This window comes from Curcuma longa, unplaced genomic scaffold (assembly GCF_044706935.1).
Source record: "Curcuma longa cultivar G26 ecotype Majalengka, Jawa Barat unplaced genomic scaffold, ITB_CL_G26_1.1 contig_25375, whole genome shotgun sequence".
NCBI classification, from domain to species: Eukaryota; Viridiplantae; Streptophyta; class Magnoliopsida; order Zingiberales; family Zingiberaceae; genus Curcuma; species Curcuma longa.
The window spans coordinates 39,323-53,793 of NW_027432742.1; the positions used below are offsets into that span (position 1 = coordinate 39,323).

Consider the following 14,471-nt stretch of genomic DNA (forward strand, 5'->3'; position numbering starts at 1 on the left):
AGTTAGTTCCATTGATTATCTTTGGGATGATCGGCTCGACCCCATGAAAGTTTTCCACCGACCACCAGGGTAAATCGGGAAGTGCACGCAGCGGCCAACTCAGACGCCAAGCATCCTTTGATTGCGCTCCCCATTTAGAAAAAAAAAACTGTAGTGGATAAACTTTTTATAGTGACCGGCTCCACCGCCGAAACAGTCTTATATAAGAAAACTCTTCTAAAGGAATTTTTATAGAGCAAATAAATACATGTTGCTAAGACTTGAATCGCACAGCATCTCAGTCAACAAATACATGTTGCTAAGAGGATTCAAATCCGAAATCTCAAGTAATATATGTCTCTATGCTTACCACTTGGGATAAGATAAGATACTTCAACACATCTGTTCTATATGAAAAGCATGAAGACCATGTTTTTGATGCTGCAGCTGAAAAGCCAATGATCGAAATCAACAAACAAACTAGACGCAAAGGTCCTCCAAAAAATTCCAGGCAGGCCTTATTCTATCAAAAATCAGCTGTAACAGAGATCTAAGTATTCTTGAATCTTCATTCCCTACAATTTTTTGCCCGATGAATTTCTGATTAATTCATAGAGGAGTTATGTCGGAACTTACTTTTTGAGCAACATTCTTGGCATAAACCAGTAGATAACAATAGCAGACCACTTTACAAGCAATTTACAGCAGAAATGAGACTGCAAGTGGTTGCTTCGATCTTTAGCATGCATTCTTGCAATTCTCACATGTTATTTTTTCCTACCTAAGCATTGCTTCCAGCTAGAGAAAGGAAAACCAAAAATCACCAGACATGTTATTTAATTAGCACCACACCATTTTTCTCTGACTTCTTAAATATGTCCTATAGTTTTGTTATTACCATTTTACACCTCATATTTTAACGAACCCCATCAACCTACCAAGTCACAACCCCATTAATAGAACATCTTTAACAATTGGACGAATTAAATTATTAAGATTTGAAGAGTGCAGGTAAAATATTATAGAATTGGTACACTTTTATTGAGAACTGATTCAAACTACAACATTCATCTCAATGTTGTTTTTGTATTTGAATATCTTATATCTACTTGTAGTCTATATATATATATATATATATGTTGAGGTTTGACTCACTCAGCGGGTGCTAATTAAATTCCAAGCAACCTCAGCCTTTTCAATTCCTTATTAACTATTTCTGGAAACGGAATTAGAATCTAGAACTGGCTGCCTTGGAAGGTCTGCCCGAACTGCCACCCCGCCGGCGCGACGTTGTAGCTGGTGACGGTCCGGCCGTCGCTGGTGGTGACCTGGAAGGAGAGGCTCTGCCCGTCGAGGAAGGAGTTGCTCTGCCAGTTCTGTCCCCAGTTGCGCGACATCGCCTGCCACCCGCCCTTGGACCCCTTGATCGACACGGCGTGGACGTCGCCGGCGCCGGCCACGTTGGTGACCAGCACCAGGTTGAAGTAGGAGTGGCCGTTGATGGTGAAGCGAATGCCGCCCTTCTTGACGCAGGCCACTCTGCGGTAGGAGATGGGGACGATGCCCGCGCGGTACTGGCCGATGTGGAGGAAGGCGGGCTGGGCGAGGTCGAAGTGCGGCCGCGGCGGGTTGCACCAGCCGCCGTTGTCGTTGGGGAGGGCGTAGTTGGGCGGGCAGAAGTTGGTGGCGGTGACGACGATGGAGCCCGGCAGGCACGATCCCGGCGCATCCGCGCACCGCAGCTCATAGCACGACCCGCAGCTCAGCCCGCCGTTGAACAGCACCGTGCTCAGCGCCGCCGTGTTCGTCCCGTACCCCTGGCTGTACAGATTCCCATACCCACAAGCACCTCCTGTACATACACCCACCATTAATCAAGTCACTGCTCTATATATAATCAATTAATGAGCAATGGATCGCCATTCAATTTCATACCCATTGTGCCTGAGGCGTCGCTACCGCCGTAGAAGGTGGCATGGGCATTCTGCCACCCGGAGTAGTATCCGAAAGCTCCTGGAAGCATGAAGCCGAAGGAGCACGCCAACAACAAAAGCAGAGCATTGCTAAGGGAGTACTTAGCCATTAATTAGCTATATATGTATTAAGAGGAAACAGAGATGTGATCAGATCACAGAACAGAATGCTTGAGGATCGATCGAAGAGGGTTGATGGAGTACTTATAGTGCTAGCTCGCGAGGCTATTGGAAGTGGTTATTGTCTTCTCTGAAAAACAGAGACTGCGTTTGGTTGAAGGGGGAAGGCCAACCGTAGGCTTGAAACCGATTTGCATGCACGATCACATGGGATTGTTTGCACCAAACACACAAATTATTAATACACAAATAAATAAATCAGAAGTTTAAGGATTTAAGATATGAAATTTGCACTTTTTCTCTTGAGTTTACATTGCTAACTTCAATTGGTCCCTGACTTTTTGACCACGAGTTAGGTTTGAAGATGCCTTGTGATTAATTGACTTTGAAAACGGTGGATTGTCTTTGTCGAGCATGAGCGCTATTCCTGACGGTGCCGAACAGCAAGAGCAGTAGTGGTTGTGTTCTCGGTCGTCGAAGAGGAAAAAACATGAAAAAAACACATGTCCAGAACTGCATGCAAGCATTGCGGTGGCGACCATTGAGATATATCGTTAATCAAGCCGTAGATTTCTCCACTCAATATTGCGTTAACTAAACTCGACCAAGACAAAACAAAACTAGTTCCAAAAATAAAAATAAAATATTTATTTTTAATTCTTTTTCTTAAAGTGGGTGGCATGTATAATCAACTGTAAAACATTTCTTTTAATTTAATTAGCTCTTGAAAATTAAATAGCCCGCAAGATGTGTGTAATTTATCGGCTTCATGGTTGATGTTTTATGATGAACATAGAACGATGAGGTAGTACATGGATAGACACAACAATTGTATGATTATCCTTCCTCCATGTATGCACCTCAAATCGAGTGAAAGGGAGAGGTTTTAATGAGGCCACTTGTGGCTATGACATTAGGTTCCTTGTTGGTGCAAGGGAACTGGTTTAGATGAGTTCATTCATGCACACACCCATGTGGCCGGTGTTCGAAGTAAGATTAATGGAGCTAGTGACATGCATAAAATGTGATTGATTTGGTACCTTTCGATCCTCGTGGTTAGTAGTAATAATTAATGTGAAATGACAAATTGATAATGAACTTGAGGGAAGAAGCTATATATACATTTTCATAACCCTAGCTAGTAACCTAACTCATTGGATCCAAGGTAGTTGTCATATTGATGAGCAAAGATACACACAAGCTTGACGTCGAAGCATGTCATGTAGGTTTAGAAGTTGTCACCAGCCACCGTATATGCATGGCAATCACATTATTTTTGAATACATGCATTGTGGTAATTAAGTTTGTAAGGGGTAGTCCCATTTTTCTTTTACCCTCCGAGCTCATATCTCTATCGCTAGTCCTTTCCTATTGATGGATAGAGACAGGGATTTGGATGGTTGAAGAAAAAGTAGATTTTGCAGTTGCAAGCATGTGGTTGGGATGGGCCACAAGCCTCTGCATGGGCCACAAGCCTCTGCAGTTGACGCTAGAACCTCAACAAAAGCATGTGCTGATGAGCTCTTGATTAAGACCACGCTCACGGCAATCCTTTCCGAGTGCTTGAAGCAGAAACACGTAATTCAATTGGACACTTCAACTGCCACCCTCTCCTCTTCTCTCTCTCTCGCTGCACCATTTGTCTCTCTTCTCCTCCTTTTGACCATTTGTCTCTGCCGACTAATTTTAAACTCTGTCCTCTTACTTGTCTTTCGTCTCCTCCCTTTTGAGCTTCTTTAATTAATTAATCACACGATGCGCATGTAGCAGATGCAGAGGCCATTGATCGACGTGGCTATGCTACAGGGATGACGATGGATTAGATTTACATTGGATTTCATATTTTTTTTATATTTATTTTCATCTTTATCTTTATTTTCATTGAAATATTCAATTTTCATTTTCATCTCACGTTCATTGGAGGATCAAATATCCATTATATATATATAATAGGATATAGATAGGATTCAACTAGATCCACGCCTTCTAAATTTGGAAATTTTTATACTTGATTATTTAATTAGTTCAAAAAATTACTTCATTCAAGTCAAATATCTTGATTATTGGAGATTGATCGTGATCTTCCTATCCTCTTTTTTCCATCTTTTTCTTTCATTTTTGTTACGGTCGTGAGGATACGGGTCTGGACCCGACCGAGAGATACGGCCGAGTCGAGTCAACTATCCGAGGACAGGCGGCTGAAGCACTGGGGGCCTGGATCCAGGTTCCCGGGTAACAGCCCAGTGGGCCCACCGAGGAGATGAATAAGCTTACCGGGCCGACTCCCAGATAATCCGAGTGGGTGGCATACCCGACTCACTGACTCCCAGATAACCCGACTGAGCAGTCTACCCGACCCGAGCAGCAGGCCCGAATCGATTAAGGGAGCCGAGGCCGAATCGTACCTTCTGTCACTGACCACTCCTTCTATTGTACAACTGACCACTCTCTCTGACAGGCGCGCCGCCAGGCACGGCCACGCGCCGTCTCGACGTACGACACTGTCCACAGTGTACCTCCTCATTAAAGACAGCACTCCTTCCCGGTACGGAGAGTACCTTCTAGGTAAGGTCCACCTCGCTTCGTCCGTCGTACGGACCGACTCACCCTTATATAAGGAGAGCCCCAGTGAGGGGGCCAGGTAGGTGCTAACCATTTGCTCACCACTTCTACTCTCATTTACTCTCCTGCCGTCGCTGACTTAAGCATCGGAGTGGTCTCGCCGGTCCCGCCGGCCAACCATCTCATGGTGTCTGTGGTTGCAGGGCTCCGGCTATCGTCGACCAATCTCAACCCTTTCCCCGCACAGTGCCCCTGAGGAAGTGACGTGCGCGCCTAGAAGAGGTTCTTGACGGGAACAATTTTCTATAATATAGGACGCTAGTTTTTATTACTTTGGTATCGAAACAAAGTTAGTTTCATATTATGATAAATTGGAAATCTTATGAAGATGATATTTTATCCTTCATGATACATCAAATGGTTCAAAGGTTAAAATAACTTCTTTCCATTCCATTTAGATGGAAAGACTTTCTAATGATATTAATTATTTATGTCATGTCATGTAGAATAAAAATTATTAAATATTTTTATTGAAGAATTTCATCCTAACATTTAAAATGAGATGAAGATATACTATTTTTGAACTGTAAAAATTACATTGTCCTTTGAACGATTTTAAAATATTGGATTTTTTATTGGATTTGAAAGAAATTATCATCCCTCCTGTGCAAGCATGGCACAAACATGGGCTGAGTTGCAACTCCTTTCGCGGCGCGCAAATGATGCTTATTGGGCTCTGACTGTTATGGTCATTGCCATTGAACAAGTTTGAAGACAAGCCAGGCCTTTGCTTTTCCTGATCAAAAGAGAGGATATTTTTATATCACTATTTTTTTAAAAAATAAATTCTTATTTGTCAGGCTGAGTCGGGCACGACTTGAGAGGATCATGTCAATGCTAAATCAAAACCAAAATAGATTTGTATTAATTATACCAGTTTAGTATAGGACAATTAGAATCCTAATAAATCCTACTAAAATTTAAGTGTCCTTAAAATCCTCACGAAATTTCATGCTGCCCACTAGATTTTACTAATTAAAAAAACTGTTTGTAATTTTAAAATTACCAAATATTCCTTAAAATGTTCACTCTTATTTTTGTTTATTCATTAACATCAAACAATTGAACGAAGGCCGCCTAGTGTGCGTTGCACGTGTATTCCACATCACTTTTCAAGCGAGTAACCGTGTAACAGTTACGGATATTTAAATAATTTTAAAAATATAAGGGTTACACTGAAAAAAGGAGAATTTCGGGAGTGAAATGAAACTTTTCTCTATTTTTTAACAAAGAATTTAGAAAAATTCAACGAGTGCCGCCAATGGTTGGAGACTATCGTCGACGGCACTGATATTCAAATGTCGACGTCTACTCCATCGTCATTTTTGCTAACGACGGCCGCTCGGTGCCTCGTCGTTCCCTCTCTGCGAAGCCTCGCAAGGGTTCCTGCAGTCGAGAGCCCTCTGAGGAACCAGTGCCCCCCTGAGATCTCCTCCAGCGCTATAGAACAGGCGACGTCCGTTCGGCCGCGGGTATGGCAGGGTTTTCGGCCTCATCCGCAGGCGGTTCTGTCCGAACCTTCCAGTTATCTCCTTCGAGCGTTCTTAAAATTCAGAAAGGGGACATTACCGTTTGGTCCGTGGACGGATCGACCGACGCGATCGTCAGTATCGAGAAACCCTTATACTTCTATATAAATTCATTGTTGTTCTTTTATTGCAGTGATATTGATTTCTGTTGTTCTCTTTTGTTATGGATTTATCCGCTAGGATAGTCTCGTTTAGGAAGATCTTTTGAGAGTTGGACTTGGTACCGGTTACGCGAGTCGTTTTCGGTATTGACTTCTGTATTTAATTTGTTTGGTTGCAAGTGGTTGGATGATGCAAGCCCATAGGTTTAGAGCCCAAAGTAAATTTCTTTATGGGAAGATATTGTCATTTCCTGAGTAAATAAGATCATGCTTAGGAGGCAAGCTAAGACGTCTGAGATATTGCCACAATGAGACAAAGTAGAGAAGTATTCGGCCAGTCATGACTGTTTCTTAAGGAGATTATGATAGTGCACATCACCTCAAGGGGATGAGAGATTGGTGTTTTCTGGCGCAACCAAAAGCTGTCACTAGAAAACACCTTTGGTAGTTTGGGCTCCTGGCTGTTTTCATGGTCCATTCAGGTGGTTTTTACGGGCCAAACACTACTCGAGGAAGAAAAAAGTGATGTAAGGAAGCATCTAAAATGTAAAACCACTAATATGAATACTATTGTGAGTCTTATCATTCCACCTTCCATTTGACATTATCCTTCAATAAGTAGCAATATTCTCTAAAGTGGAAGCATTCCTGAATGGTCTCTAATTATTTCTATGTTCTATTTTTGCATTGGAAGCTTAGCCTAATCAACTAGCAATTCAATAGTAGCCCAATATATTGTTTGATAGAATGCAAGGCACCTTTCAGTAAATAGCTTAAAGTTGACTTGACTTCTTTTGCTAATACATTAGGCATATATTATGGGAGATGAATTAAGAGTTTTCTTCGCTTCTCAATGTGCCACATACCATAGCCCAATTAAATCCTCTTCCCATGATTTCTTCTCTTCTCATAATTATAACTGTCAATTTGGATTGGACCTGTCGGATTGGCCCGCTCTCGTCAAAAAATTTAAATGGGTTGGGTTGAAATTTTATCAATCCATTTTAAAATGAGTTCAGATAGGTCGATCCGCCTAGGCCCACGACCCACGACCCACGACCCATGTGGGTTGACCCGTGGCAAGCTTGGATTGACCCGCAGATTGAAAAAACTTATTTTTTCTTCAAAATTTAAAATTAAAATAGAAAATTCAATAGACTAGTGGGTTTGATCCGTCTAAACCGCAATTTAAGTTTAAAAATTTTAATTTAACCAATTTAAACTATAATCCAAACTTAAAATTTATATATATATATATTTTTATTTTTTGACACGCCTGTGGGTTAGCCCACTTGACCTGCAATCCGTCTTGGATTGGGTTGGAAATTTCCCAACCCGTTAAGTTGGTGGGTTGGTCCGCTCCATTCCGCCATATGACGGGTTTCTGATGGGTTGACCCGTTTGACAGCTCTACTCATAATGCACTAAGAAATACCTTTTCATTGTAGCACCATTCATTTTTTAAACCAAGTTAATGATTAACTAGGTTATTTAACTTCTATCTCTAATTTAATCCTACAATTACAATTTTGGGTTGATCTAAATAAATTATCTTGGTTTCAATGAGTCAACTGAAAATACATGTAGGGCTAGAAATGAGGTAAACTGAACCATCATCAATGGGGTTCATCAAAAAGCTAAACTGGCTCAAGCCAACTCAAACTCAACCAAGCTCAAAAGTTTGTGTTCAAATATTGTTATTAGGATTTAGGATGCCTATAAAGCTCCAGCAGCACTTCTTTGACCAAGTGGCAAGCTCAACCAGAGCCAATCTCTTCATATAATCGAGCTTGATTGGGATGAAACTTAGCTTCTCTATGAATTTATCTAACATCCTATAATAATTATAGACAAATAAACTTAGTTTCATCTTTTTTTATGTGTTAGAATATTATGGACCTACACTATAAGTTTTGTAATATACTTGATCAAAGATTATTTAGAATACTTTCGTGAAGATAATGGACACAAACTATGTTTTGTGAAGATTATTTAGAAAATAGGGTAACTAGCGGCCTCAAGAAACAAGCCATTAATGAATTGGACCTTGCTATGCATAGAGGAGAATTTATTTGATACAATCAAACAGAAACTTTTGACTATATTTGAGTCAAGATCAATGTTCTTCTTTTTGTAGTAGTAGTAGTAGTAAAGTTCTGTTTACTTTGTTTCTGTAGATTCATAAGCAACATTTAATGGATTTTTGTCAGATATAATAAGTTTCCTGTAATGCTATAATAATCAATAGCATTATAAGTAATGGGTAAATTTCAGGTAAATGCAACAAACAAACAAATGCTTGGAGATGGTGGCGTGGATGAAGGTGTCTAAATTCTTTCACAGAAATTAGTTTTTTGCTTTCTCTTTTTTGCTTTATTTGTTTTTCATTTTTGAAAACCTGATCTTTTTATCAGCTATACATAGAGCTGCTGGTCCAGAACTTCTTGAGGCATGTCGAAAGGTTCCAAAGGTCTGGCCTGAAGTCCGTTGCCCCACAGGGGAAGCCAGAATCACTCCGTAGGTTCTTTTTCTGTTAAAAGGCAATAGTGTTGTTGCATTCTGAGCTTTACCCTGCCTCTCACCACAAAATGATTTACATTGTGCGCAGAGCTTTCCGGTTGCCTGTTTCACATGTGATACACACTGTTGGGCCCATCTATTACAGTGACAAACATCCTGAGATTTCCCTTACTAATGCATACAGGTGGAGACAGCTTCCCATTAGCTTTTGATGGCTGTTCTTACTTAAGACATGCTCGTCAAGAACAAAAATTTGATTATCTTCATTCTCTTTTGCAGAAATAGCTTGAAGCTTGCTAAGGAGAATAATGTTCAATATATTGCTTTTCCAGCTATATCTTGTGGTCTCTACAGGTATTTGTTGTCGACCATTTATGCTTGAATATTTGAGTGATTGCTCACGTTTTCATTTTGATTTTTTTTTTTTTGTCTTGTTGAAGATATCCTTTCAAAGAGGCTTCCAGGATAGCTATATCAGTGGCAAAAGAGTTCCTTGACTCCTTTAAAGAGGTAGATCTGCTTTTATCATACTCCTCTTTGAAATGGATTAAACTTGCTCTTTCCTATAAAACAAAAGGAAAAAAGAAGATAAAAGATATGCTCTTATCATAATACCTTATTGCTTGTGTTCGTTAATCATCCATGTCATTTCTGTTTTACTAATTTGTTGTTTGTTTCTGATTTCACTTTATATAGATGCCTTGAAGGTGTTAACAACTGACATGGAATCTGACTATTTATTGGTATATAGACATTTTGATGTTGTAGTTGGTGCTAATTAATGATATTATGCTAATGGATGAGTGATGAGTCTAGACAGAATGAATTTGAACCTTGATGGACTTGGAAACCAAAGGGCAAAGGATTTAAACAAAGCAAGACTGAAATTAAATACGCAAAATACAACATTACTAATAAGAATGAAAGTGTGAAGGGATAGCTATGTTTTACAGATGGAAATTCTTGCGAGCAAGGGGTTTTAGAGAGCTTGGGTTTATTGAAGATGTTATCGATATAACAAAAATGGAATGGTTAAAATGGAGTTTTGTTGAAATCTTGTGCAATCGTCATGTACCCCTTACACTTAAAAAGAACTATTTTATAAGAATACGGTAGATCAAACATAATCTATGAATGTTGGACAATTAGAAAACTTCTACAGCAAGTTACTGTAATTATGAGATTACTATAATGAATATTTGATATTAGAAAACATGTTGAAAGTGAAATCCATAATACTGGCTAGGCTAGGGAAATACTTCTTGGGTAAGGCGATAGCATGCATCCATTTAGTGCCTTTAGTGAGTTTTATGCAGTTGAAATTCTCATCTTATGTGCATTAGCTTGTCTGGAGACCCCATTTCAGAGCCATAGTAGTGGGATCATTGGTCCCATGGCTTCTCAATCAAGAATTTAAACAACGATGAGGGCATAGAAGCTATTGAACATGAACTCAATCACACTAATTCACATGCACATATCTTTGATAGACTAAAGTGCTTTCCTTGATAAGTCTAAAATATTTAAACGTGTGGAAAGATATAACCTTATGCAGAGTTTGATACTCACAATTATTTTATAGTTGTAAGCATTTTTATATTACAAAGTATTCATCCCATCTTAAGGATATCCATATTCCTTTTTCGTGTAAATTCAAAGTTATATTATTCAACCCTTACATTGCAAGAAGATGCTTCATTTTCTGCAAGCATATTTGATAGAGGATCTTCATCTTAATCATCATGTCGATGTGTGAATGAAATTCATTTAAGTTAAATGATTTCTTGACAAAATTTCACTTGCAGATACATTTCGTGTTGTTCTCTGATGAGCTCTATGGTGTTTGGCTTAACACCGCCAATGCTGACATAGGGTTGCAATTGCTCGCCAAGAAGACACTATCATTCACCCCCGTTTTGACCCTTCCGGACCTTCCCTATGACTACGACGCCCTAGAGCCAGCCATCAGCGGAGAGATCATGAAGATCCACCATCAGAAGCACCATCAGATGTACATCACCAACTACAATAATGCTCTCGAACAGCTCAACGCGGCAATCGCTAAAGGTGACACGTCGGCAGTCGTCCAGTTGCAAAGCGCCATCAAGTTCAATGGGGGAGGTTTTGTTCTACCGTGATTTTCTTTTTTTACCCATTTTTATATTTTTTATGCTTTTTGATTTTTAAGATTTCGGGTTGGATCGTGATTTAATGGGCGTCTTCGAACTCGTTTGGATTTCATAGTCGCTATTTATGAGTTTGGTACGCATGCTACCTTTACAAGGGCATTCTATTCCATCTCCCTTATAATTTCTCGTGCGTATGTGGCCTAAGATTTAACATTTATCATGATCTCGCAAGATGTTGATTCAGATGTCTTGTCCAAAAAAGTTTTTAGCTGGCAAAAATCTATTGCATTATTTTTATGTGCCCATTCAGGCACCTGATAGAGTGATAGTGTTGATAGATAGTTGGTGATAAGATGAAGAAAATGGTTTTGTGATACTTAATCTCATTGATTGTTTCAACATGGTATCCAATTGCTTTCTTTTGCAGGTCATGTCAACCACACAATATTTTGGCAAAACCTGAAGCCGACTAATGTAATTGTTATGTCTTCAATAATCATTAGAACATCTTGTTTGTCATGTTCCCACAAATATGATAATGGAATAATCATGCAGGAAGGTGGAGGTGAGCCACCGCACAGCACACTAGGTTGGGCAATTGACACAAACTTTGGTTCTTTGGAGGCTCTGATCCAGAAAATGAATGCAGAAGGTGCTGCTTTACAAGGTTCTGGGTGGGTGGTGAGTAGGATTACCCTCATAGAACATATTTGTTTGTTGTACACTTACCTCTTGCTGATTCACTTTGACAATATGCATAACAGTGGCTAGCTTTGGATAAGGGCAGTAAGAAACTCAGTGTTGAAACAACTGCAAATCAAGTAAGAGAATTTTTTTGCCATCAATGTGAATATTCTTACCTCAACAGGTTCAGTTTCTGTTATGCTTTTGTTCTGTGCACAACATCGTATTTGTTTGCAGTCAACCATGTTCATCAAAGTAAAAGACTAGGCGAGTCTCTTTTAAATTATAATCAATAAAGTTCTTTTAAATGCAGCTTTCCTTGATTGGAATAGCAGACAACCTGCATTTCAGTTCGAAGATGCATTTGTTTTTCATCTTTACTTCAATCTCCTTATTCATTATTGCATCCAATTAAACTGAATTATTTTTAATTTTCATTAGAAATCATAAATAGAATAAAATAGCTAAAGGCTTTTCCCTTAACTAGGGCTCACAATTGGGAACGTGTCCATGCCAGGTCCAGATTATATGATTTTCATGTGCAACATGACCTTGGATTTATTCAATTAAGATAGACAGTGTGCAATGCTACTAATGTTGTTTGGAACATTAAATGAAGAATTGTGGCTTATACATTTTTGGATATCAGGCAAAGCATATTTTGGAGATGCCTAACCACTGCATGCAAAGAGATAGGGCTTATGAATATAAGTCTAATTGATGTTTGGATGTGTCATCTTTTTTGATATACGAGATTGGTAGGTTCCTATGCTAATAACCCAAATTTATAACTCCGATTTGTGCATGTAATGCATTGTTGGTGTAATGATTTAAAAGTGTAGATTTAGAAGATCCTTCAGCTAAATTCGACAAGGAAGGTTGTGTGGTCAAAACCTCGGTTCATAACTGGATATTTATTCGATTCCGAAATGGATATGTCAGTAGATCAATTATTAGTTTGGCATGTTGGTTTGTGTTTAATGTTTTCTTTGCATGTTCTTAATCTTTGGCCTGAAAAATATGTGTTGATTAAAGGCCATACTTGTGGAAGGAAGAGATTATCTTGGTGTGAGTATACAAAAACACTTGTCACACGATCTTTAGCATGCTTTATTGATTCCATTTGTGCATTATGTTAGATTGCTGTTACATCACATAATTCTTTTTAACCCTTTGGTACATATTTCAAGTCTTTGTCCATTCCCGTAGCACCTTTTTTCCAAAAAAAGACCTAGCTAATAGGTTTGAATGCTCTTTCTATAGGATCCTCTGGTGACCAAAGGCGCAACCCTTGTTCCATTGCTTGGTATTGATGTGTGGGAACATGCGTACTACCTACAGGTAAATAAAATAATAACCTCTTTTGCCATATGTTTACTGCATGAACACCAATTTGTGGCATGCTTGTATAGTTGCATTCTAAAGAGGATATTGTGATTATACTCCTAGAATGATGCAAGCTCAAGCAATCACTTCAGAAAATCTGGAAGCATTCCCAGTTTATTTATTTATAATAATAATAATAATAATAATTATTATTATTATTATTTATATTCTTGAACCTAACAAACATGTATTTTTTCACGATCTTATTCTCTTTTGTGCGTGCATTTAATTCATATCATCATTTTTAGAGAAGCAAAATTTCCCCTTACCCTTCATGCTTGTTTTAGCAAAACAGCCCTACGCTTCTAGAATGTGGTGGTCAATTCCACATGGTAGCTATCAGACAACTGAGGACAAATTTAAACTAATTTCATTTCAAAACATGTAAATTCTTTCAAGTCTGCCTCAATTGACATGGTGCAGCTATGTACACTTTGAATTCTTGCCACATGACCTTGATTTTGTTACTTTAATACCACTTGATAGCCAAGTCAATTTCTCCTCATCTGATCACAAACACATCAACAACAACAACAACAACAACCAAACCTTATCCCACTAGATAGGATCATTTGACCACAAACACATATATCCTTTAAATGACAAATTATATAAAACTTTTATATTTTTTGGGACTGAAAGTATTTTACTGCCATGTGTTTAAAATATATTTTATATAGTAGCAGCAAGATTAGAAGACAGTATTCAATCACATTGCCATGAGACAAATTATTAGAAAGGTCACAACTGCATCATTTATCATTCTCATGAATCATGATACAGTAATGGCTCCATGTACATTTGAATGTGGTGACTTAAGACTATTACATAATTTTGTGACCTAAATATCCCAAAATATAATTAACCACATTTAACCCATGATTCAAATAAAACAGCCTGGTTCATACGGGTTGATAGTTATACAGATGGTTTTTTATTCAGCTTTGCAGTTATTGCTCAGCTGGAAACTTGATCACTTGAGTGCGTCTCTAGCATCTTTAACCAGAAAAAATTTGCAAACTGTCTTTATATATATATATATATATATATATATATATTAACTTTACTTCCACGTTTCACTAGGGTGATGATTTGCTGCTATTGATCCATAGTAACTATCTGGCTTTGTCACTTGCTGCTTGCTGAACCTTGTTTCTGCTGTCTTACAGTACAAAAATGTGAGACCTGACTATCTTAAGAACATATGGAAAGTGATAAACTGGAAATACGCAAGTGAAGTGTATGACAAAGAGACTGCTTGATGATACTTCTTGAACCCTGGATGACCCCTAGATGATTCATCCTACCAAATAAAGACGAACTGTAGTCACCTGACGTTCTCCTTTTGTTGCCATGGATTGAATAATCAAGGTCTCTCATTCTCTGGCACGGTTGGCACGTTCAACTAGCAAGAGATTATGTACTCTC

General features: G+C 38.7%; 1 protein-coding gene and 1 pseudogene across 1 annotated transcript; one reads left to right on the forward strand and one right to left on the reverse strand.

Annotated features, from left to right (window-relative positions):
* Positions 1-967: 967 nt before the first annotated feature.
* On the reverse strand, positions 968-2,133 carry LOC141818572 (expansin-A4-like). The gene is made up of 2 exons (XM_074706044.1): positions 1,915-2,133; positions 968-1,831 (listed from the first exon to the last, which is right to left on the reverse strand). Exons 1-2 carry the CDS (start codon positions 2,060-2,062, stop codon positions 1,215-1,217), a joined length of 765 nt encoding a protein of 254 aa, XP_074562145.1. The 5' UTR covers positions 2,063-2,133; the 3' UTR covers positions 968-1,214.
* Positions 2,134-5,992: 3,859 nt separating this feature from the next.
* LOC141818576 (uncharacterized) lies at positions 5,993-14,464 on the forward strand (annotated as a pseudogene).
* Positions 14,465-14,471: the final 7 nt, after the last annotated feature.

What these genes read in the sequence shown, in the direction of transcription:
- LOC141818572 (XM_074706044.1), bottom strand. Translation starts at nt 2,062, where the DNA reads ATGGCTAAGTACTCCCTTAGCAATGCTCTGCTTTTGTTGTTGGCGTGC. An exon ending in CGACGCCTCAGGCACAATGG is followed by an intron (nt 1,832 to 1,914) that starts GTATGAAATTGA and finishes GTGTATGTACAG; the next exon opens with GAGGTGCTTGTGGGTATGGG.